Source organism: Anabrus simplex, chromosome 8 (assembly GCF_040414725.1).
Source record: "Anabrus simplex isolate iqAnaSimp1 chromosome 8, ASM4041472v1, whole genome shotgun sequence".
Classification (NCBI taxonomy): domain Eukaryota; kingdom Metazoa; phylum Arthropoda; class Insecta; order Orthoptera; family Tettigoniidae; genus Anabrus; species Anabrus simplex.
This window is the reverse complement of record NC_090272.1, coordinates 195,615,452-195,637,410: the sequence shown is the minus strand read 5'-3', so window position 1 is coordinate 195,637,410 and position 21,959 is coordinate 195,615,452. Positions and strand designations below refer to the sequence as shown.

General features: G+C 39.6%; 1 protein-coding gene across 1 annotated transcript in view; it reads right to left on the bottom strand.

Annotated features, from left to right (window-relative positions):
- The window catches only part of LanA (laminin subunit alpha), a 389,558-nt gene that overhangs the window by 282,308 nt on the left and 85,291 nt on the right, over nucleotides 1-21,959 (bottom strand). Inside the window, exons 3-5 of the mRNA XM_067152600.2 lie at nucleotides 16,617-16,744; nucleotides 10,747-10,855; nucleotides 2,856-3,026 (exon numbers count right to left, since the gene is read on the bottom strand). Coding sequence (XP_067008701.2) covers nucleotides 2,856-3,026; nucleotides 10,747-10,855; nucleotides 16,617-16,744 — 408 coding nt within the window. The remainder of the gene's footprint in view (nucleotides 1-2,855; nucleotides 3,027-10,746; nucleotides 10,856-16,616; nucleotides 16,745-21,959) is intronic.

Below are 21,959 nucleotides of genomic sequence, written 5' to 3'. Positions count from 1 at the left end.
TGGGTGCATTGCATGCAAAAGGGCTTGATGGAGGAAGAACTGACAGCAGATGATGTTTTGGCCCGAGGAAGATGGAAGCAGCTCTCCAAAAATGTCAACCCCTCCTGAGCGGAATAAGACAGAGGAGGATTAGAAGAAGAAAAGGTAAACAACTGATAGGGAATCTGCCATTTGAGTGACAGTCCTACATGCATATCAGTGGTGAATGATGTAGAAGAAAAATTGTCAACCGGACTCCAGTGGGATACGAACCCACAACTTTCTGATTTTGTATCATATGCTCTACCAATTGAGCCATGATGACCAAGGCCATATTTGTTCTGTTCAAAAGCATCTAAGCTACAGGCCTGGTACTACTGCCAACACAACTGTAGAGTGTGTGTTTGCCATACATTGTGGGTAAATTGTGAAAATTAAATATCCACATACTCAAGTATTAATCATTTGTTACCATAGTACACTCTGACTTGAATGACAATGTAATGTGAGTGTCACTGTTGAGAACTACTCATAAAGAAGGAAGGTTGTTATTTCTAGAAATGTTCTTTTTTCTTTACTGACAGTAAGTAACACTGCACCAAGAGATACAGATTTTCAGCAACATTGGCATCTAATAGTGCTAGGACCAGAAAGTAGTGATTACGGCCTAAATTAAGATACTGCCCCTGTATTTGTCGGGTGTGAAAATGGGAAACAACAAGAAACCACCTCCAAGGCTACTGACAGTGGGTTATTAAACCCAGACTTAAGACTACGTGACTTGTATTCGCTTGGTAAGATATGTCTCCAGCACCCAACAGTGCTAGTACTGAAAGTTTCCTGACCAACTCGGAACACACAAAAGATTATTTACAAGTGATAAGCTAGGTCATATTTGTTTTGTTGGAAAGGATCTGATCTACAGCCTGGCACTACTCCAACGGGTCAATTAAAATGAAAATTACGAATCTGAATCTGCTCCCATGTGCAGGGGCTGTGTCAAAACGAAAGACACAGATTTTTTGGATGCAGAATACGTTGCTTGAGTATTGCGTGAGTGTTAGAAATAAGCGAATGCACAGAGTTATGGTTTGGAGAGGATTTTTTCCCTGACTGGAATCTGCTCTTGCGAAAGTTGTGAAATAACATCTCCCATATCTGTTGACTCTATTACATCTTCTAGGTGTTTTAGGGTTTTAGAGGCTAGGTGGAGTAGTAAATGAAGGCCTACTCGGTCGCAGCTCACAATGTTCAGCTGCCTCAGCTTATAGGCTCTCTTATAACCAATCTCTGACATCTTGGGCTTGTTTGATTCTCTCCGACTCATTATTTCTACATGTTTTCATTTGCAGTAGGCTGGAATCGTTCTTTAAATTATGATATTGAAACATTTCAGACATTTTCACAAAGTTTTCAACTACTTCACAATTTTTCATGCAACCAGTTATATTTTCTCATAAATATTATTAAAGGTATGAATAAATCTCAGAAAGTTGAAATGAATGACATGTTGCAGTACATGCTACCGAGTTGAACTAATTTTACAGCATTTCCAAGCTCCAATTTTACCACAGAATGGCAGATGTTCACCATTACAACACCTGACCTTGAAAACTATTTGTGTAGACTCTTTGGATCTTCCTCTTTTCAAGTCAGTTATTATATTTTTGGTAGCTTTCATAGTTTTGAAATTACTGAAGGATTCGCTTGCCCGCCCATGTTCAATATCTTTTTTTTTTTTCCCGCACATTAAAGTAATTACAAATTCAATTGTTTTAGTGATGCCATGTGACGGCGGTAAAAATTCTGAAGCTGTCAGCCCAAACCCTGAGATTCTACAACCAGGCATTCAGGAGATCTGCCTTCAAACAAAAGGAATAATTTCAATACCCATTTCTCCCACTGAGCAAGAATGATTACAAGGTGCTGAAATATTTAGGTTTGTTGGAGAAGCTGATGGTTCAAGATTGCAGTGTGAATGTACGTAAGGTGTCCATTATTCTTTCTGAGGGCAGAACAAATGTTTAAATAAATTACCGTGAAACATCGCACTGTTCAGAAATGTGCGATGAATTTGGTTAACTTTGAAAAGTATGTTTTACGCTGAATAATATTTGACTAACTTATGATAGTACGGTAATGGAGAATTTCCAACGGCTAAGAAATTGGTGAACTTAATGAAGGAGAAAATTAATTATATGGGCTCCATATCTTTCATTAACACGCTATTGAAATCCCTTGGTTTCAAATACCTGGAACCAATGAATTAATTTATGTGTTTCTTTACTCTATAAAGATGCTACTGATGCTACTCAAAATGTCAAGTGATGTAGATTACATCGTATCAAATAATAACACAGTCTCAGAGGGGTTTGAGTACTGCGTTCATAAATAACTTTTGTACAACATTTTACCTGCTTCATATCACAATTGTAAGCACATGTGAACTTCGCTGTAAGCATGAATTATCGTAGGATTAGGGTTTCTATCACATACATGTATTTTGATTCAGAACGCAGTGAAAATAAGGAGAATGTTGTGTACATTGAGATAGTAGAATCATGTTGAATCTCTTTCTCTTACCAGTCTGTTATAGCGTCAACTGCACTCAGCGGGAAGCACGCTACAGGACGAGTTCATGTTCATAGTTGTTCTGTGTTTACTACGGCATACACCTTTTTATACACATGGATTGTTACCAAGTGGCACAGTCGTGGAATGAAATGACCAACTTACTCTATATCAACAGAGTATTAAGGCTGCTACTTTTCCTTTCCTCGTCTTTCTCAGCTCACCATCGCCAGAAATCTGTATGGCGTAGTGCAACGGTAAGTCACTAGCAAAAGAATGATTGAACAATTATGAACATTATTTACCCTTCGAGTCACTGTTGGATCTTGACGAGCAACAGACATGAGGTGACCAAGAAGTGTCTTCGTCCGTAGAAAGCGCAGCTGAATATTTGTTGCTCGAGTCCATTCTTGTAGCACTGTTGAATTAAAGAAATCATTTGCAGATGGACGGTTGTTCAGTAGAGAGACCACAATCTGTAACAAAAATAAGAGATTTTTACAAGATTACTCATTACTTCAAGAAAATATTAAAATAAAAGGAAAAATGACACCTGGTAGCTTCATCTCTCATACTTTCTGCCCATCATGACCTGCAGCTTGGACAGTATGTATTAAATAGAAGAGGACTAGTTAATTACAAGTATGTGAAATCAAGTTTCTAAAATCAACTATGCACATTACGAGGAAGGACAGAACTGGGAATTATTGCATAAGAACAGGCATGCGAGTGACCTCAACAATGCAGGAAAGACAGAACTGCACAGCTGAAATGATCTGGCCATGTAAAGCAAATGCATGAGATACAGATTCCCAGACAGTAGTTGAAGAGAGTATAGTGTCAAAGACAAGTCAGACATCCCAGAAGGAGACAATGGACCAAATTACACAAGATGTAGCAAAAAATGAGAGAGATAGTAAGTAAGAGAAGAAGTTTACAAAGATAGAAAAAGGTGGAGGCAAATCATTCATACAGGTCCCACCTGGATCCACAAATGATGATAATGACAATGATCTTTATATTCCAAGAAATGAAATACGGTAATACACAATCATTGCTATTATGTGTCCTAATGGATGGCTACAGGGCGAGATATATGGGGGGAGAAAAGAAAAATCCATACCTTCTTCCACATAAGAGTAGCAACACACTGCTATAAAAGGTGATGGGTGACTTACTGACATGCAACCACATTTTGTTGGACAAATATTCGTTACACCAGTCAACACAATTTTGTGACTCGGTTCTCCCTATGTGTGACTAGTTTCTTTCATCATAAAATGAAGGAAAATCAATGGTATAATAGCCGTGATTTGCTTTTGCGGTCAGGGCATTGATTTTTATGCTCTTATGCTTTTCTCTAATTTTTTGAACCCAAAGTTTTCTCCAGATGACCAATAAATGTTTTCTCCAGCTTAGAAGCTCTGAGGGAGTCCCCTACACTAAAAAAGGCATGGTAGAACAGTCACGGAGTGAAAAAGATACTTCTCCATGAACCATCCACTGGAATACAAATGAAAGTCAAAGCCAAGTAAATCTCTTTACTTTTAAAGCCATAGCGGTATTTAATGTCTTCCAAATGGTTTTCTCTTAATTGCTTCTTCTTCTGTATTTTTTTTCTACCTTATTTTTATGTATATGCAAGTACAAGTGCATGTATGTTGAATTTTACAAGTAGGTGTACCGGGCGAGTTGGCCGTGTGCGTAGAGGCGCGCGGCTGTGAGCTTGCATCCGGGAGATAGTAGGTTCGAATCCCACTATCGGCAGCCCTGAAGATGGTTTTCCGTGGTTTCCCATTTTCACACCAGGCAAATGCTGGGGCTGTACCTTAATTAAGGCCACGGTCGCTTCCTTCCAACTCCTAGGCCTTTCCTATCCCATCATCGCCATAAGACCTATCTGTGTCGGTGCGATGTAAAGCCCCTAGCAAAAAAAAAAACTAGTAGCTGTCAAATTTGTTGCTTTTAACAGTTATGCAATACGAATTCTAAAAATAAAATAAAAACTGTATTGTAATGAAAAAGACTAGTTCGGTGCAGTACTTGACACTATCAATATTCCCTAGTTGTTAGAATACATTAGTAGTTTTCAATTTTACCATCCATTCGCATTTTAAGATAGTGTAAAAGTCTTTTCACTGAAAATATAGAAATCATTTTTTAAAAGGGTTTTTTTCAAAAAGCTATAAAAATGTTTTTTGCTCGAATACTGTTCTATGTTCTACCATGCCTTTTCTAATGTAGAGGTCTCCCTCAAGCCTCCTAAGCTGGAGAGAACTTTTATTGGTCATCTGGAGCAAACTTTGGGTAAAAAATTTGGAAAATAGCATAAAAGCACAAGAAATCGACACCCTGACCTTAAAAGCAAATCAGGACCATTATACCATCAATGTTCCTTTATTTCAGGAGAGAAGGAACCAGTCATGTAGGGAGAACCGAGTCACAAATAAACAGTAAAAATATGTTGCCCGGTGTTATTCTCAGGCTTTCAAAACATACGTGGGAACACACATTATATGCTACTGACTAATATCCTTTGGATCAGTTTCTGTGCAAGGAGTTAGACCGTGGAAAAGAGAGTAAAACCATTCAGCTCAGGCTGATCAGAGCATATTCCTCTACCTTAACCCTTAATTAATTTTGCACGATCTATAGACCATGTGTATTATAATGAGCGGCCAAAAGTCATGGGAAGACACTGAATTTGATGTTAATAATGAGTTGCTCCTCCACGAGCCCACAAGACAGCAGAAGTACGGTGAGGCATTGACTCTACAACGTGTTGGAATTGTTCTGGAGGGATCTGGACCCATGCATCTTGCACTGCTACCCACAATTGGTCTTGTGTAGTTGGTGTAGGGTTCATAGAGCGTACACAGCATCGACAGCATCCCATAAATGCTCGATTGGATTAAGATTGCGGCATCTCGATGGCCAATCAATGGCTATAATTTCACTAGAGTGCTCCTCCAACTACCTGTGTGCCACCAGAGTAGTGACATGGCATTTTGTCCTGTTGAAACATGGCATCCCCATCAGGGTACTCTAGGGCCAGAAAGGGATGCAGATGGTCTGAAAGAATGTCCACATAACGTGCACCTGACAGCACTCCCTACACCCGCTCAATGGGGCCTAATTGCAACCATGAGAATGCCGCCCAGACCAGAACGGAGCCACCTCCCACCTGGACACAACCTTGTTGACACACAGGATCCATAGCTTCATGGGGCATACGCCACACTCTCACGCGCCCATCAACTCGATACAACTGGAACGGGGATTCATTGGACCATACCACACACTGCCACCGTTCCATGGTCCACTGCCAATGTTCGTGAGCCCATGCACGTCGTTGAGCTCAGTGTCGAGGTGTCAGCAAAGGGACACGGGTTGGTCATTGGCTGGTGAAGCCTATGAGGTGCAGTTCCCTCCTTACAGTCCTGGTAGAAATGGGTTTCCAACTCCCAACATTCAACTGGTGATCTGACTCACAGTAGTCTGTCGAGCGCCCGTTCTGCGGAGACAACGTGATGTCCATTCGTTAAACACCTGCGGTCTTCCTGTGCGCCAGTTTATGTGGGTGGTAACATTCTCTCTGCAATATTGAAGATCCACCCTTGATGCTATTGACCTCGGGAACCTGAATTCTCACATAACCTCTGCAATGCTATGACCCATGCGCCGTGCGCCGATGATCATCCTACGTTCAAAGTCAGTTGCCATCTTCACGACACTGGTGTCTGTAACAGACTGCTCAGCTACACCGCAGCTAATCGCAATGGGACATTTTCTAATGGGACACCCCTTCCAGTGCCATTTGGCCACTCGGTGTATATTTTGCTTCTCATAAACTTTGCAAGCAACAGAGATAATCACCGTGTTGTGTACCCTTCTCCGCACTCATTCTTGATACTTTCAAGTAGAAAATGTTTTTGATAGCAAAGGTGTGTGTATATTTTAGTTTTGCACAAACATTGTCACAACTTCCTTGTGCGACTAGTTGCGACTGCCAAATTCTCTGCTGCAATTACTGAATGTGATTTTGTTTCTTTTTACATTTTAAAGTTTCTTCCCTAACATCTTGACATAAGTATTAGATCTTACAGTCTTAATGTTTCCTACTGTCTAACGTTCAAATTCTAGAGCCTTCTAGAGCTGTAGTCGAGAGTCTCCCTCGGCAACTGAAACTGCAAGTCTGGCAGCTTGCTTGCATTCCTGACAGACAAAGATCATCAGAGAAAGACACAGGTGCACCTGGAAGATGCACTTTCCGTACCTGGTGTCATTATGTATATTTGTTAGTCAGACAAAAAGTGATCTCCAGCTCTTACACTGAAAAGTAGTGGTAGTGTGGTGCAAATATCTCAAGAATGGTTGGTTTTAGGGCCTTAAAACATGGTTTTTAGTCCCACATAGACTTACCAAGATTTGTTCCTTGCATCATAAAACTAAAAATGAGCTTCATCTCGTCCTTGTACAACAAATTTCATTTTTGCCTATATTCGCTTATGCTATTGGGCATAGGGCCTAAATCTAGCACAGAAGCTTAATTGCATCCGGGAGATAGTAGGTTCGAATCCCACTATCGGCAGCCCTGAAAATGGTTTTCCGTGGTTTCCCATTTTCACACCAGGCAAATGCTGGGGCTATACCTTAATTAAGGCCACGGCCGCTGCCTTCCAACTCCTAGGCCTTTCCTATCCCATCGTCGCCATAAGACCTATCTGTGTCGGTGCGACGTAAAGCCCATAGCAAAAAAAAGAAGCTTAATTTTTTTTAAATCCTTTTTTAGTGCACCTCCAGGGCAGAAGATGAACCTATGTTCCTAATTTCAGCTTTCTAGGTCTTCTAGACCTGAAGATCTTGTGATCAGCGAGTGGCATTTGGCTTTTACTATTATTGCACTCAGCCATGCCAGGAACTGCTGCTTGTTTACATCTGTTACTCTTTCATCCAGCTCTGTTGTCAGGCACAGTAGTGCATTAAATCTACGACTGTAGTCTCCTGACATTAAAAAATGTGAATGGTCAAAGTGGCAGGCACCAACAGGAGTTCTGTGCAACAGGAAACTGCCTCTCCATCTTAAAGGCAAAATGTAAAAAACAGGTAGTGCACCCAGCCATATTATTTTTTGTAAAAGAAGTCAAAAATCTGTTTAGTTAATCTGTCAGATTTCATTCGGAATATGTGTCCATAGAAATCAGTCCTTTTCTTCATGGTATCCGAGAGTCTCTCCGAATTTACGTAAAGGGATTTGTTTCTATAAAAAAAATTGTTATTTTGGAATTGGGGACCCATGATCTTCCTCAATATTTTCCTCTCCTTGATTTCCAATTTCTCCATTTGCCCTTTCCTCCCCATGACTAGTGTCTCTGCTGCATAGAGTGCTTCTGGCTTAATTACTGTGTTATAATGCCTTATTTTTGTGTTCCGAGACAGGGCTTTCTTATTGTATGTGTTTTTGGTTTTCTGGAAAGCTAGTACTTCATACCAATCTTAACCTATGGTATTGAAATCTGCACCTTCACTAAGGACGGCTCATCGAGGTTGCAGTTCTGAGAAGTTCCTGAAGTCCAAAATTCAAAAAGCAAAAGTGGATGAGTTAAGGAATGACATGGTTGAGAGGAAGCTGGGATTGAGACATACTTGTCAGATCGGGTCAACATGTCCAGATTGAGGTGGTTTGGGCATGTAATGAGGACGGAGCCAACAAGGAGAGCTTATGTTAACTTGGAGAGACATGTGGCAGGAAAACGGATGATGGGAAGACCAAGAACCCACTGGATGGACATCTTAAAGATGGACATTGCAGATCGGGGAAGGACACTGGAGGACGTCATTAACAACAAAATGTATCTCAATAAGACAGAGTGGAAGAGGCTCGCCAACAGTACCTAGGAAACTGGAACTGTAAAATGATGATGATGATGATGATGATGATGATGATGATGATGATGATGATGATGATGATGATGATGATGATGATGATGTATGAAATGGAGACGCCTTGCTTCAGCTAAATACCACAAACTTGGTTTTAGTGTTTAGACCCTATATTAATCCACTGAGATGAATTCTACCAAGCAGTTTGTGAAGACCTTCAATGGTGTCACGTATAATTAGGATGTCTTCTGCGAGATTCCCTCAGTAGAATAAAATTGTGTTAGTAGGAAAAAACAATTACATAAAGACATGTAAATATAATAATAAAGCAATATTACTGATAAGCATCTGTAACAAAAATTGTGGGTTATATACAATATATACTACAAATTTCACAGACATTTCACTCATTTTGTCAATCACGTACTAAGTTGTCTATTTTATATATACAATAATGTCCACTTAAGTTTTGTTTTACTTAACTAATACATCTATTATCTTTATTAGACACATTTACAAAATTATAAACTGGTTTGATAGAAGGCAGTTCGGGTTTAGGAAAGGTTATTCCACTGAAGCTCAACTCGTAGGATTTCAGTATGATATAGCAAATATTTTAGACTGAGGAGGTCAAATGGACTGTATCTCTATTGACCTATCGAAGTCTTTTGATAGAGTAGATCATGGGAGATTTCTGACACAAATGAGGGCTGTTGGACTAGACAAAAGAGTGGCTACATTTCTAGAAAATAGAACTCGGAGAATTAGGGTAGGTGAAGTGTTGTCTGATCCTGTAATGATTAAGAGGGGAGTTGTGCAGGGCAGTGTTATTGGACTTCTGTGTTTTCTTATATATATAAATGAGTAAAGATCTGGAATCACAGATAAGGATATTTGCGGATGATGTTGTATTGTATAGTAGTGAATGAGTTGCAGGATTGTGAGCGACTGCAAGGAGACTTAAACAATGTAGTGAGATGGACAGCAGACAATGGTATGAATGTAAATGGGATGAAAAGTCAAGCTGTAAGTTTCACCAAGAGTAAAAGCCCTCTCAGTTTTAATTATTGTGTTAATGGGAAGATAGTATCTCATGGGGAACACTGTAAGTACACAGGTGTTAATATAAGGAATGATCATAATTGGGATAAGCATATTAACAAGGTAGCTAAGAAAGATGACAGATCTCTTCACATGGTTATGAGAGTTTTCAGGGGTTGTAGTAAGGATGTAAAGGAGAGGGCATATAAGCCTCTGGAAGGACTGCAGTTAGAGTAAGGCTCTAGTGCATGGGAAACTCACCAGGACTACTTGATACTAGAAGTAGAAAAAATTCAAGGGAAAGCAGCACGATTTGTTCTGTGTGATTTCTGACAAAGGAGTAGTGTTACTAAAATTTTGCAAACTTTGGGTTGGGAAGATTTGAGAGTAAGGGAGTAAGGAGATGAGATGCTCGACTATGCGGTATGTTTTTTTTTTTTTTCTAGGGGCTTTACGTCGCACCGACACAGATAGGTCTTATGGCGACGATGGGATAGGAAAGGCCTAGGAATTGGAAGGAAGCGGCCGTGGCCTTAATTAAGGTACAGCCCCAGCATTTGCCTGGTGTGAAAATGGGAAACCACGGAAAACCATCTTCAGGGCTGCCGATAGTGGGATTCGAACCTACTATCTCCCGGATGCAAGCTCACAGCCGCGCGCCTCTACGCGCACGGCCAACTCGCCCGGTATATGCGGTATGTTATAGATGTTGATTCCCATAGGGAACCTGAAATATTTGTCCCGAATGAGTAAATTTATAATACCAATATAGTAGGTCTGTTATTGGACATTATAAATTTTCCAGCTAACTCATTCCTGGTTGCCAGCATTTTGCTCCAGTGTGCTACATTGGGTTCATCAGTTGGTAAATAGCACACCTACCAAGACGCATGGCTAGTGCATACCATGGAGGCAAAACACTGGGGCAAAACGCTGGCAACAAGGAATGAGTTAGCTGGAAAATTTATAATGTCCAATAACAGACCTACTATATTGGTATTATGCGGTATGTTTCGAGCTGTCAGTGGTGAGTTGCCGTGGAATGACATAAGTAGGAGAATAAGATTGAGTAGAGCTTTTAAAAGTAGGAAAGATCATAACATTATGATAAAGTTGGAATTAAAGAGGACAGATTGGGGCAAACATTAATTTATAGGACAAGGAGTAAGGGATTGGAATAAATTATCAAGGGAAATATCTCATTGTTTGATGAGGAAGATATTATGTATAGTTTTTTAAATGTTTTTTTTAAATGTAACTGTCTTAGCTTACCTCTCCTCCTTCCAGGGGTACAACTTTGGAGTATTGTGTTTCACATATCACAGAGTCATCTCGTAGGATGGGCTGCAAGCTCTCTCGTCCAAAGTAGGCTTCACAATCCCTGAAATTATTCAAGTTCATTACATTCTTACACAAGGAGTAGTGTCAGATCTCCAGTACTATATTCAATTCTATATACAAAGGTACCTTAATTATTTAATTCTTTATACAAATTTACCTTGATTTAATTTCTAGCTGATAATGGTCAATGTTCTTACAAGTGATTTTGCATCCCTGTTTCCAAGCTTCAAGGATTAACTGAATGTATGTTAAGAGATATATATCATCATCACAGATATATCCATATAAATAAAACAATAACATCTGTCAATCCTTTTGATCATTTTGCAGCAAATTTTTTTAAATGCTTCAGGCATTTTGAAACTGAATGGCAAAAGCTACTTGTTTTATGTCAGTATGTCCCTTTGTTACATCATCACGCAAGAACAGTACATATGTCCAACCCATGTCCTGTATCTCTATGGGATCGGCTATGAAGTGAGAAGAATCTTTGTAGCAGATTTTTATGACTGGATGCCCTTCCCGACATCAACCTCATCAGAGGAGTTAATGAGATGAAATGAATGACATGATATATGATAGGAGAAAGGAAAAGGGTGAAACCAGGTGCCAGCACATAGCCTACACCCGTCGAATAGCACCAAGGGGTCTGCTCAAGGCTTAACATCTCCATCAGACAGCCAAATTACCATCAATAGGATCAAATGTCCTCACTCCATATGAACACTGCGGAGAGGTTTGGAATTGAATACAGGCTTTTGGCACGCAATCTAGTGATTAGAAATAGTATATCACCACCTCTCCTACCGTGCCGGCCAACATTCTGATAGTGAAATGTTTTCAACTAATGGAACTCAAACCAGCTAACAACAGTGACGGGTCACATAGACTTGGTGCTTTAACGGACGTGGCCATCAGGCGTGCAAGAACTGTTCAAGATATTTTGTTGAAACTTGGTATTTAGACCAAGATGGGCCTCAAAGTTTAGGGCACAAATTTCATAATATACCCCTTAAAACTGGGTTTAGAAAGATGTTCTAAGAGGAAAACACTTTAGAAATTAATTTTCAATAACTTTTGTCATATGAAGAATTTCTATAGAATGAATTTTTTTGAAATCCCTTTCTCCTCCCCAACTGTCCACCACTGTCCACCAGTGATTTACTCGCCTGCCAGTGACCAACCATGTGATCATTCCTTGCTGCAATCTCTGAACTAAACAGATTTAAATTATAGCTTATAAAACTGATGCTAACTCTCTTTAATCAACTTATTCATGCATCAAAACATAAATTAACATGTTGAAGTAATGTGCAAAAGATTGAACTTCATTCTACATTCTCAAGGTAGCCAAAGACATATGAGACTGTAGAGCAGATAATTCGCTAAACACTTCAACAAATTCCACCAGTCTATCGCTTTTCTAGATGCACTACAGGTTAAGGTGTTTGCACAATTGTAAATTGTAACTGTAATTGTTTAAAGTCATGTAATTTGTTTTCTGATAACAAAACTTACCATCAGGTTTAAATTCAAATAATCTGAAAATTCTGTATATTTTAATTGTAGTCTCCTGACATTAAAAAATGTGAATGGTCAAAGTGGCAGACACCAACAGGAGTTCTGTGCAACAGGAAACTGCCTCTCCATCTTAAAGGCAAAATGTATAAACAGGTAGTGCACCAGCCATATTATATTGCACCGAACTGCAAAAAAGAACAGATGAGCAGAAACTCCATGTTGTAGAAATGCACATGTTAAGATGGGCTTGTGGGGTAACCCGACTGGATATGCCAGTCTTACAGGGCAACTCCCATTGAGGGAAAACTTCAGGAAAAGCTAATGAAGTGATTGGGCATCTTCAAAGACAACCTGAAGATTATGTCGCACATCGAGTCGACCGGCTAGACAGTCACAGGATGACCAAAAATGAGATGGAAAGCTTGTGTTTCAAAAGACCTAAAACAACATGATATATCCAAGAATAGGTTAAATGATGGACACTATTGGAAGAGAGTGACCGGAAAAACTGACCCAAATAATTGAGAGAAATGCTAAGAAGAAGAATAAGACAGCCATGGTACATCAGCCCTGGTCCGTGCAGGCCACATGACTACAGATCATACAAATTAAGCAGCAGATGCAACTGCATTATTGTATTGAAATGATCGCTAACAGCTCGGATTACTTAAAGGGTTGTTTTACCTTAGGGCTATAAATTACTGCACCACACTCAACACCACTGGGATCACTTGAGTAAGCTAAGTTTGAGAGTATTATCCATTATCAAGTAGTACAACTTTAAGTAGCTGTAACTTTACCCTTTCGAACCTGTCAATGACAGGTACTGTATATGCAGTTAGTTGTTAATACACAGGAACCTCATTTATCCAGATTAAGAGGTACCGGAACTGATCCAGATTATTGAAAATCCAGATAATCTGGAAAAAACTAAAAATACAAATACGGTGCAGTACATGTTATATAATCTATTAACATAAGTTGTACAGTAATACATGTTTTCAATTGTACAAAAAATATCAGAACACTTTTCGTACATGCACTAAAATAATGTGTGAGTTTTTTTGTGTTTTACATCTGTATAGTGTTTGTGTGCAGCACGATCACAAAGACGTTTTACTAACCAGAGTTCTGCCGGTGTGGTTTCAGTCAAGGATTCTAAATAGGCCACCAGTTTCTCCAGCTGCATTACTGCATCTGCATGAGTCATTGTTTCTTCTGATGGAGCGCCGGTTTCATTTTCGAGTTCACCATCGGTGAATTAATAGTGTGATGCATTCAGAAGAGCGTGAGTTCAAATCCCACCTCGGCCATCCTGGGAATGGTTTTCCACGGTTTCCTATTCTCAATTCCAGGGGAAGATCGGGACGGTACCTTTGATAGACCATGGCCGAATTACTTCCAGTTCCTGTCCTTATGTATCCTTGGCGAAAAAGACATTCAAGATTCGATGCCGTAAAAGAAATACTGTACAAGTAAAAATAATGTTTTATTTTCGATCCGGATAAACCGGAGATCCGGATTAATGAGGGCCGGATAAACGAGGTTCTTGTGTACAGTATTAAAATCATGTTTCTGAAGACTGGCCTTGTTGTTTAGAGGTAGCATGTCTGCCTCTTACCCCAATGCTCCAGGTTCGATACCCAGCCTGGTCAGTATTTTTTACCTGGACATGAGAGTTGGTTTGAGATCCACTCAGCCTATCTGGGAATAATTCCATAACTATATGACCGTTGAGGTAGCGCCCCCAGTCTAAGATTTGGTTTACTCTCCCATCCAATAGGCCTAGAGCAAAACGGAATGTTGAAACTGACGAGCAAGCAACCAGAAGACATCTAATTAAGATAATTACACATGGTAGCTGATGCCATACAATTATCATAATCGTCGTCGTCATCGTTAAAATACAGCCGAATTCATACAAAGACTCTAGAAAGCTTTATTTTGTAATTGGGCCCATAATAACAATACACGCTATGTATTAAATCAAACACAGGACTGTATTTAAATACAGTATAAAACATAAGTAAAATATGAAAAGCAAACATGAAATTCACAATAAATAAAAACTTAAGTTCATGTTTCTCTTAATCAGTTTTCTTTTTTAAGAAGGTTGTAACTGTAGCCTGTTTATCATGCCGCAGTATTTCTCCTTTCTCTGGCCATGCTTTGATTGTAATGCTAATTAACTGTGTACCTTCACTTTAGCCAGAAAATCACTACCACAATAAAAATAAATATTCTACTTAAATGCTCACAACTAACACAGTAATACAGTAGGAGTATGATATTGCTGAGTGCGTGAGTCACAACCTCCCCATCCCTTATACACTTCATCCTTACATTCCTTCTTATACTACAGTCCAACTCGGTAATGTAGTTCCCTACATCCTGGCACAAAAATATTAACTTGTCGCATTCATTTTTTTTTTTTTAATTCTTTGGAAACTAGGCCAGATACAGAGGGTTTGGATATCAGAGGATCAGATATGAGAGGTTGTACCGTATGTGCATTTACTAGTTTTGCATCTGTCTGGAAACCAATCAAAGCAAAATATGTTTTATTTTTGCGATAATTTTATTTTCCAAATATGATTTGTAGTGGAAGGTAAAGAAGGGTACTTGCGCATCTCCCATGAGGGGTATGCCAGGTAGAGGGGTTTTATTTCTTTCAGCGTTGCGTAATGGTTCTACATGCCTAGAATCTGAAAGTGAAATGCTTGGCATTTCAGATATCATCTATTTTACACGTATCATCTGCATACAATACACATGCATCTCTTTCTATATGAAAGCTTTTCTACTATGATTTCCTTTTCCCGGCATCCTCATTTCTTACTCTATCTTTTCTTGTCTTTCCTACCAAACTTCTTACAAAAATGTTCTCATTGGCCAGATCTGCAACATACGTAGATCGAGTCATAAGTCATGGCAACTATTTTTTTTCTCACAAACAGGAGACAACACGAAAAATCTAAGATATGCATTTGGAATTGTACGGTATGTACTCACGTATGATGCCACTAGATGGTGAATGTAAACAACAGTGTGGGTCTAAGCATGCCCCAAGTTCAGTGTGTGAGTGAGAGCGTCATAAAATGGAAGTCAACAAGCAGGAGCAACGATCGTACATTAAAATAGCAGTTCTCCGCAGCAGAAATGCACGCCAATGTCATGCGGAGCTGCGGGAAGCATTAGGTGTGCATGCCATGCCCTATAGAACAGTGGCGAGGTGGGTGGAGACGTGAGGACATCGTAACAGCATTTCGGAGAGAGATGTCACACGTTAGCGATACACATGCAGCACCCCTGGCAACGCACAGTGGAAACCTTGGGTGATTATTTTGAAGGCCTGTAACCAATGGAGACCTGTACTTTGTACATAGTCTTGTGTATTTGCTATCTATACCATAATAAAAAAATATTTACCAATGACCTGTGCTCTGTCACTTTCCTACGAGAATCTCCTGAAGTCAGAATTTGTCTTCAGGCACTATGCATAAGTACATGCCCTATATTTCCAAATGCATATCTTAGATTTTCCATGTTGTCTCCTGTTCACGAGGAAAAAAACAGTTGCCATGACTTATGACTCGACCCTCGTATATCAGTCTGGGCCAATACTACATCTTACACATTATATATCTTTACGCTTCATTCTCTCAGATCAAGTTCCTCACACTCTGGTAAAGTGATTTTTCCTGTAGTAACCTTCACAGCCAAAGAACTGAGGAAGAAGGCCACGGAGAAGTTCATGGATTAGCCATGAATGGCAGTTCTCATCATATCGACATGATAGCCTTCAGAGAACACAGTCCTAAAGGCTTCATCATAAACCCAACTGTACTGTTCGAACACGACAAAGGCCAACCAGAAGAGGTAAATGTAGAGGAGAAAAGTTATTTATGAACCCAAAATCCCCTATTACAAGTCCAAATACAATCTTCAAGAGATTGAAGTAATAGGATGAATGGTCGGAGCACACAGCACCATACCTTGACACTTTGCTGATGCATGAAACCGTTTCCAGCTACCCTTGGTAAGCCTACATTAAATAGTTACAACAGCTCTTCAAGGTTCCATTAGGCCCCTAAGGCACTACATATTCAGTGCACAATGTAATTACTGATAAGAACTTTGAAAATAATGTGATTTATGTGTTTATTTCTTTGCAACGTCTCCATTATATATGATCCTTATTACTTGTCATTCATGGCAGCTTGCTAATACAGGATGTTGGTTTTTCTTTTTAAAATAATAAATCGGTATATATTACTCACCCCTGAGTGTCTGCAAAGTACTGCCATGGTTGATATGATTTACCATTGTCCAGGGACCGTTCAAGAACCCATACACCAGGACGAGGAGAATTAGCCATCTTGATGAAAACGTAGGCCACATGAAACTCCTGAAAATAAAATTTATGGTAAGAATATGCACATTTAAGTACACAAATTTTATGAAATGTAGGCAACATTTGTAGAGTATTAGCTCAGAGTAAAAGCAACAATAAGAAAGAGAAAAGGCGAATTAATTGGCCATCTCTATAGGCACAATGATTTCATAGTTAATGTCATGGAAGGAATGATTCAAGGTAAAAGAGGAAGAGGAAGAGGAAGACCTAGACTGCAATATGCAAGACAGATCAGAGATGACGTAGGAGCAGGCTCATATGTGGAAATGAAGAGATTAGCGGATTACAGAGAAGAGTGGAGAAGACGAATTGCTGCCAACCAATCTTAGGATTGAGAATTAAGAAGAAGATTAGGTACTACCAGTATTCTTTCCAAGTAAAAAGATAAAGCTGTTAGAGTTACAAGAAGTAATAAACACGTAACAAATCAAGTCACATACATAAAGGTAGGAACATGAAAAAGAATACATAATAGTATAAACATAACTAGCTGATGTACCCTGCTCCGCTACAAAATTCTACATTGTATACAGAATTCTAGGTTAGGTAGCGTACACGTTGTAAGTAAGATTGAACTAAACTGCAAAGCTCTTAACGTTACCCTGGAAACACAACAGGGAAGTTACCAAACGTCTTTGCTTATGTGAAGACTGGGTTAGGGAATTTTCATTGTAATGGTAGGCCCTCTTGCCTACCATCAGTCACAATCAAGTTGGAGAGTTCTCATTATCATGGCAGACACTCACTCCCCAGCTGCTTTTCTACATCCTCAGAAAGACAGTCTTAGTGATTCTCCCAACTTAAATCAACATAGGTCATTACAATGATGCCAGTAGGAATGTCCAATTAAAAGCAATGCTATCATATGAAATACTCGATCAAATGAAAAACCACACATTTTCTCACTTTTAACGAACAGTACTATGCCGCCGATCTAACAGTACAAAGTTCCAAAGCTGGAATGACCAGCGGTTGTTCTCGATATAATATCTACTACCTAGATGAACCCTTGTTTCCCTATTCAGTGAAAGTTAAACAACTAAAATAATGACAGACTCAGCTAGGAGAACGGTGGTCGCCAGCCTAAACCCCAAATAAACTGCCCTTATACTTGCCTCTTACAACAGTATTCCACAACCCTCACGCCTACAGAGAAAGTAAATGACACTGTTACTACACACCTCACCAAGGACTACAGTTGGGAAGGGCACCCGGTTAGGAGGATGAGGCCGCCGAATTAAACCCATACACACTAGCCTGTAAGCTAGCTCCTTTAAGTTAGTCTCATATAACCAATGTATAGTGACCTTCTTGCCTAGTTAGGTTAAGCCTGAACACGTAGTCATCTCTAAGCACCAAGGTCACCATCCAGGTATAAGGAATGCTTAAGTAATAAGCCACAAGCCACGCGTGGTCAGCGTGACATTGACCCTGCACTTGTAGCCATTTAAGGTTAAGACGTGATCAGTATGACGTCAAGTACAGCTCCGAAGCCCCGAGTTCACTCCTCCACCTCCAGTATAAGGAATGCATAAGTATTAAGCCACACGTGGCCAGCGTGACGTTAAGCCTGCACTCTTAGCCATTTAAGGTGAACACGTGGTCAGCGTGACGTTAAGCCTGCACTCTTAGCCATGTAAGGTTAATACTATTTGGCGTGACGTTATGCCCGCTAACGTGTGAGGTTAACACGTGATCAGCGTGAGGTTAAGCCTGCACTTTTAGCCAGCGTGTGAGGTTAAGCCCGCACACGTAGCCGAGGCTCCTGAGAGGAGGCGGTAACGAGCAGGCCTTCCTCAGAGGAGGCCGTCAGCAGAAGCGGCGATTGGGAATAAGAAGTGTGGGGGGGGGGGGCACAAAAATTTATAGACAACAAAAAGTACACGGGTCTGGGCATATAACGGGGGCGGGAGGTTAGATATCAAAAGTGAAAAAATAGTCATAAAATAGTAAGTTTTCACGCTCTCTGAGCGAATTTCGACAGAGACATAAAGATTGACAGTCTACCAACTTATGTGCGGTAATAATAGTACTATACAATAAAACTTTCACCAAAGGAACAATAATTACACATGTATTACAATTAAACAGAAGTACGGCGTGATTATAGAATTTAAAAGCAGTGTTCTTGCTAGCTCAAGTACAGCAAAGCCAACATAGTAAGGTTTGTCATACTTGAATTTAACACGATACACCTGTATAATTACTAAATATTCATGTATGATTGAAAAGCTATGGAAATTTGGCTTACTTATTACATTGTTAGCACTTTTTGTCATTCCGAATTCCAGTGACACTCTAGCTTGGGGGTACAGCAGTATTGATAAGTATTACTTTACGTAAGTATATAGAGCCTGTTTATTATTGTGTACAAGGCTTACATACATAGCATGTATTTTATATAAGTAATCTACGTAAATATTAAGTTAGAGCAATGTACTTCCCGTGTTCCGCTACGAACATCGATATTAGGAAAGTTTATGAAAATCGTGAATTTGAGAGGATGGTTGCCTTGTTATTCTTTATGTTTACAGAATTACCACCACCACCACCACCACCACTCTGTGAATTAGTTTAATGAAAACTAGTAAAACCTGACATCCCCGTCCGCTCGGTATCTTTGACTGGACATGCTAACTTCGGCTCGAAACCTGTCCGGTCCAAACCTGGGAAATGATCAATCATTACTGATCCACATTTAGGCCTGTCACTGAGGTAGCAGATTCCCAATCAATTATTTACCTATCATTTTCTTAAATGATTTCAAAGAACTTGGAAATTTATCGAAAATTTCCCTTGGTAAAACATTCCACTCCCTAATTATTATTCTTCCTGTAAATGAATATTTGCCTCTATGTGTCCACTTGAATTCCAGTTTTAATGCTAATGGATGCTCTGGTTCAGGAGAACATGAGACATGAAGTCGCTGATTAAGTAGGAAATAATATGAGATCTAGTTCAAGAAGTCATGCATATACTGAAATGTAGTCTATCGCTACGAAATTTGTATCAGAAAAGCACTAGTAAGTAAGCTACGGCTTTAGAGAAACGAAGGAGTGTGTTCTTACGGCCCATTTTCAAACCAGTGGGAGGGCTAATTATTGAGAAATTAGGGTCATGAAATTAGGCCTAACTGTTATGTTGCAGACTTGTAATGGTCTTTGGTTTAAAACAACTATTTCATATTAGCGCTCCTCAAACAAATTTCATCTGCAGAACACATCATAATAGAAAAGAATGAAACATTTAACGCCTAAGAAGACAACTATTATGTAGCTCGGACTCGGGGTCAAAGACGCGTTGGTTAGCCCTCTGAGCGGGGGCGCGTCTCATTTCCTCCGCTCAGATAAGATACAGTGAGGAGCCTGTAGGCTGCTTCCTCACATACTGATAGTACCGGATAGTATACAGTACTCTGAACACTCTTCCGGAGCAAGTGTTTGGAACGTGAAGTCTTCAACTTCATCCTTATTGCAGAAGCAGTCTAGCAGTCCAACGGACCCCTCTCACTACTCCATCGTTTCCAATTGAAATCCTCATCACGATTTAACTTCCATCCCAACTTCAGGCTTGCTTATCTCGTTTGTACTAATGTATGTAGTCGACTAGCTGCTGTACCCATCATTGACTTAGCATGTGCATGATTACATTTCCGCCGACCTCTCATGTTGTTGCTGACATTCTCATTTCTTTGAATATCATAAAAAAGTATATTGTGAAAGAAAATCTCCGTATATTGCATGAAAAGATAAGTATCCGTTCTATCCCACAGCAGCAGTACAAAGCAGAAACTGAAGAAATTAGGCAGTCTCTATTAATTTTAATGAGGAGTTTATATTTCCTCATGAAAGAGGAGATAGCTCGCACAACCAAATATGGACACATTGTTCGAAATTTGATGGTACCACATATTGATAGTTTAAGGAACTAACTTCAGAAACAGAATGAAAGGGCTACATATTGCAGTATAGAAAGAGCCTGTAAAATGCTACAATGTATGGTGGAGGTACTTGATAAACTACTTGCCACTGAAATTGAGGGAAAATATTTTGCATTCATGGCTGATGAGACTACAAACACTGCCACCAAATCTCTGTCTATATGTGTGACATATGTGAATAACATCAGGGATTATCAGAGAAGCATTTGGTTTCAAAAATGAACTGCCGGTAGTCTTCTTCAATCTTCTATTGGTTGAGGAATTGAAGAATACAAGTATAAAAATATTGATCGTACCAATATCAACAGCCAGTACTAAAAGGTCCTTTAGTGCTATGAACAGAAAATGACTCCATTGAGAATCCGATTTGGAGATAGTTCACTGGATCACAGCATAAGGATTTCTATTGAAGGAGAAGAGATTCCAAGTGAAGAATTTTTATACTAAAAGGCAAAGGAGGGTATGTCTGCTCTGAATGAAGACAAACAACAGCCAATTACATGACTGCTGTTTCTTTGTTATTATACATACCTCATGTTTATTCATTTAATTTTGTTGATTATTATTTATGTTGCAACCATGCAGCCAATACTGTATTTTTTTAAAAAAATATGTTATTCTTCGTCATGAAAGCAAACCCAAGCGTAGGTCAGATAGTATAATAAATAAACTACAGTAGTTGTTGGATTTTTAAATTGCCTTTAATGCCAACAGAACAACTTCAGCAAAAACATTAAATAACATTAAACGACTGTGTGTGTAGTCAACAAAATGTCCGAGGATATGTTCGGCTCGCCGGGAATCGAACCCGGGACCCCTGTGACCAAAGGCCAGCACGCATAGCTCTTAACGTTGCCCTAGAAACACGACGGGGAAGTCACCAACGTCTTTTCTCATATGAAGACTGGGTTAGGGAAGTTTCATTGTAATGGTAGGCCAGCTTGCCTACCGTCAGTCACAATCAGATTGGGGAGTTTTCATTATAATGACACTCACTCTCCGCCTGCCTTTATAGATTCTCAGAAAGGCTCTCTTAGTGGTTTTCCCAACTGAAATGAACATGGGTCATTACAGTGACGTCAGTAGGAATGGCGCGATTCAAAGCAATGCTTTCATATGAAATACTCGATCAAATGAAAAACCACACATTTTCTCACTTTTAACGAACAGTACTATGCTGCCGAACTAACAGTCCAAAGCTACAGAGCTGGAATGACCAAAACGCAGAGATCCGTGAAAAATCTTCGTCTTTTCTTCGGCGGGGGATTC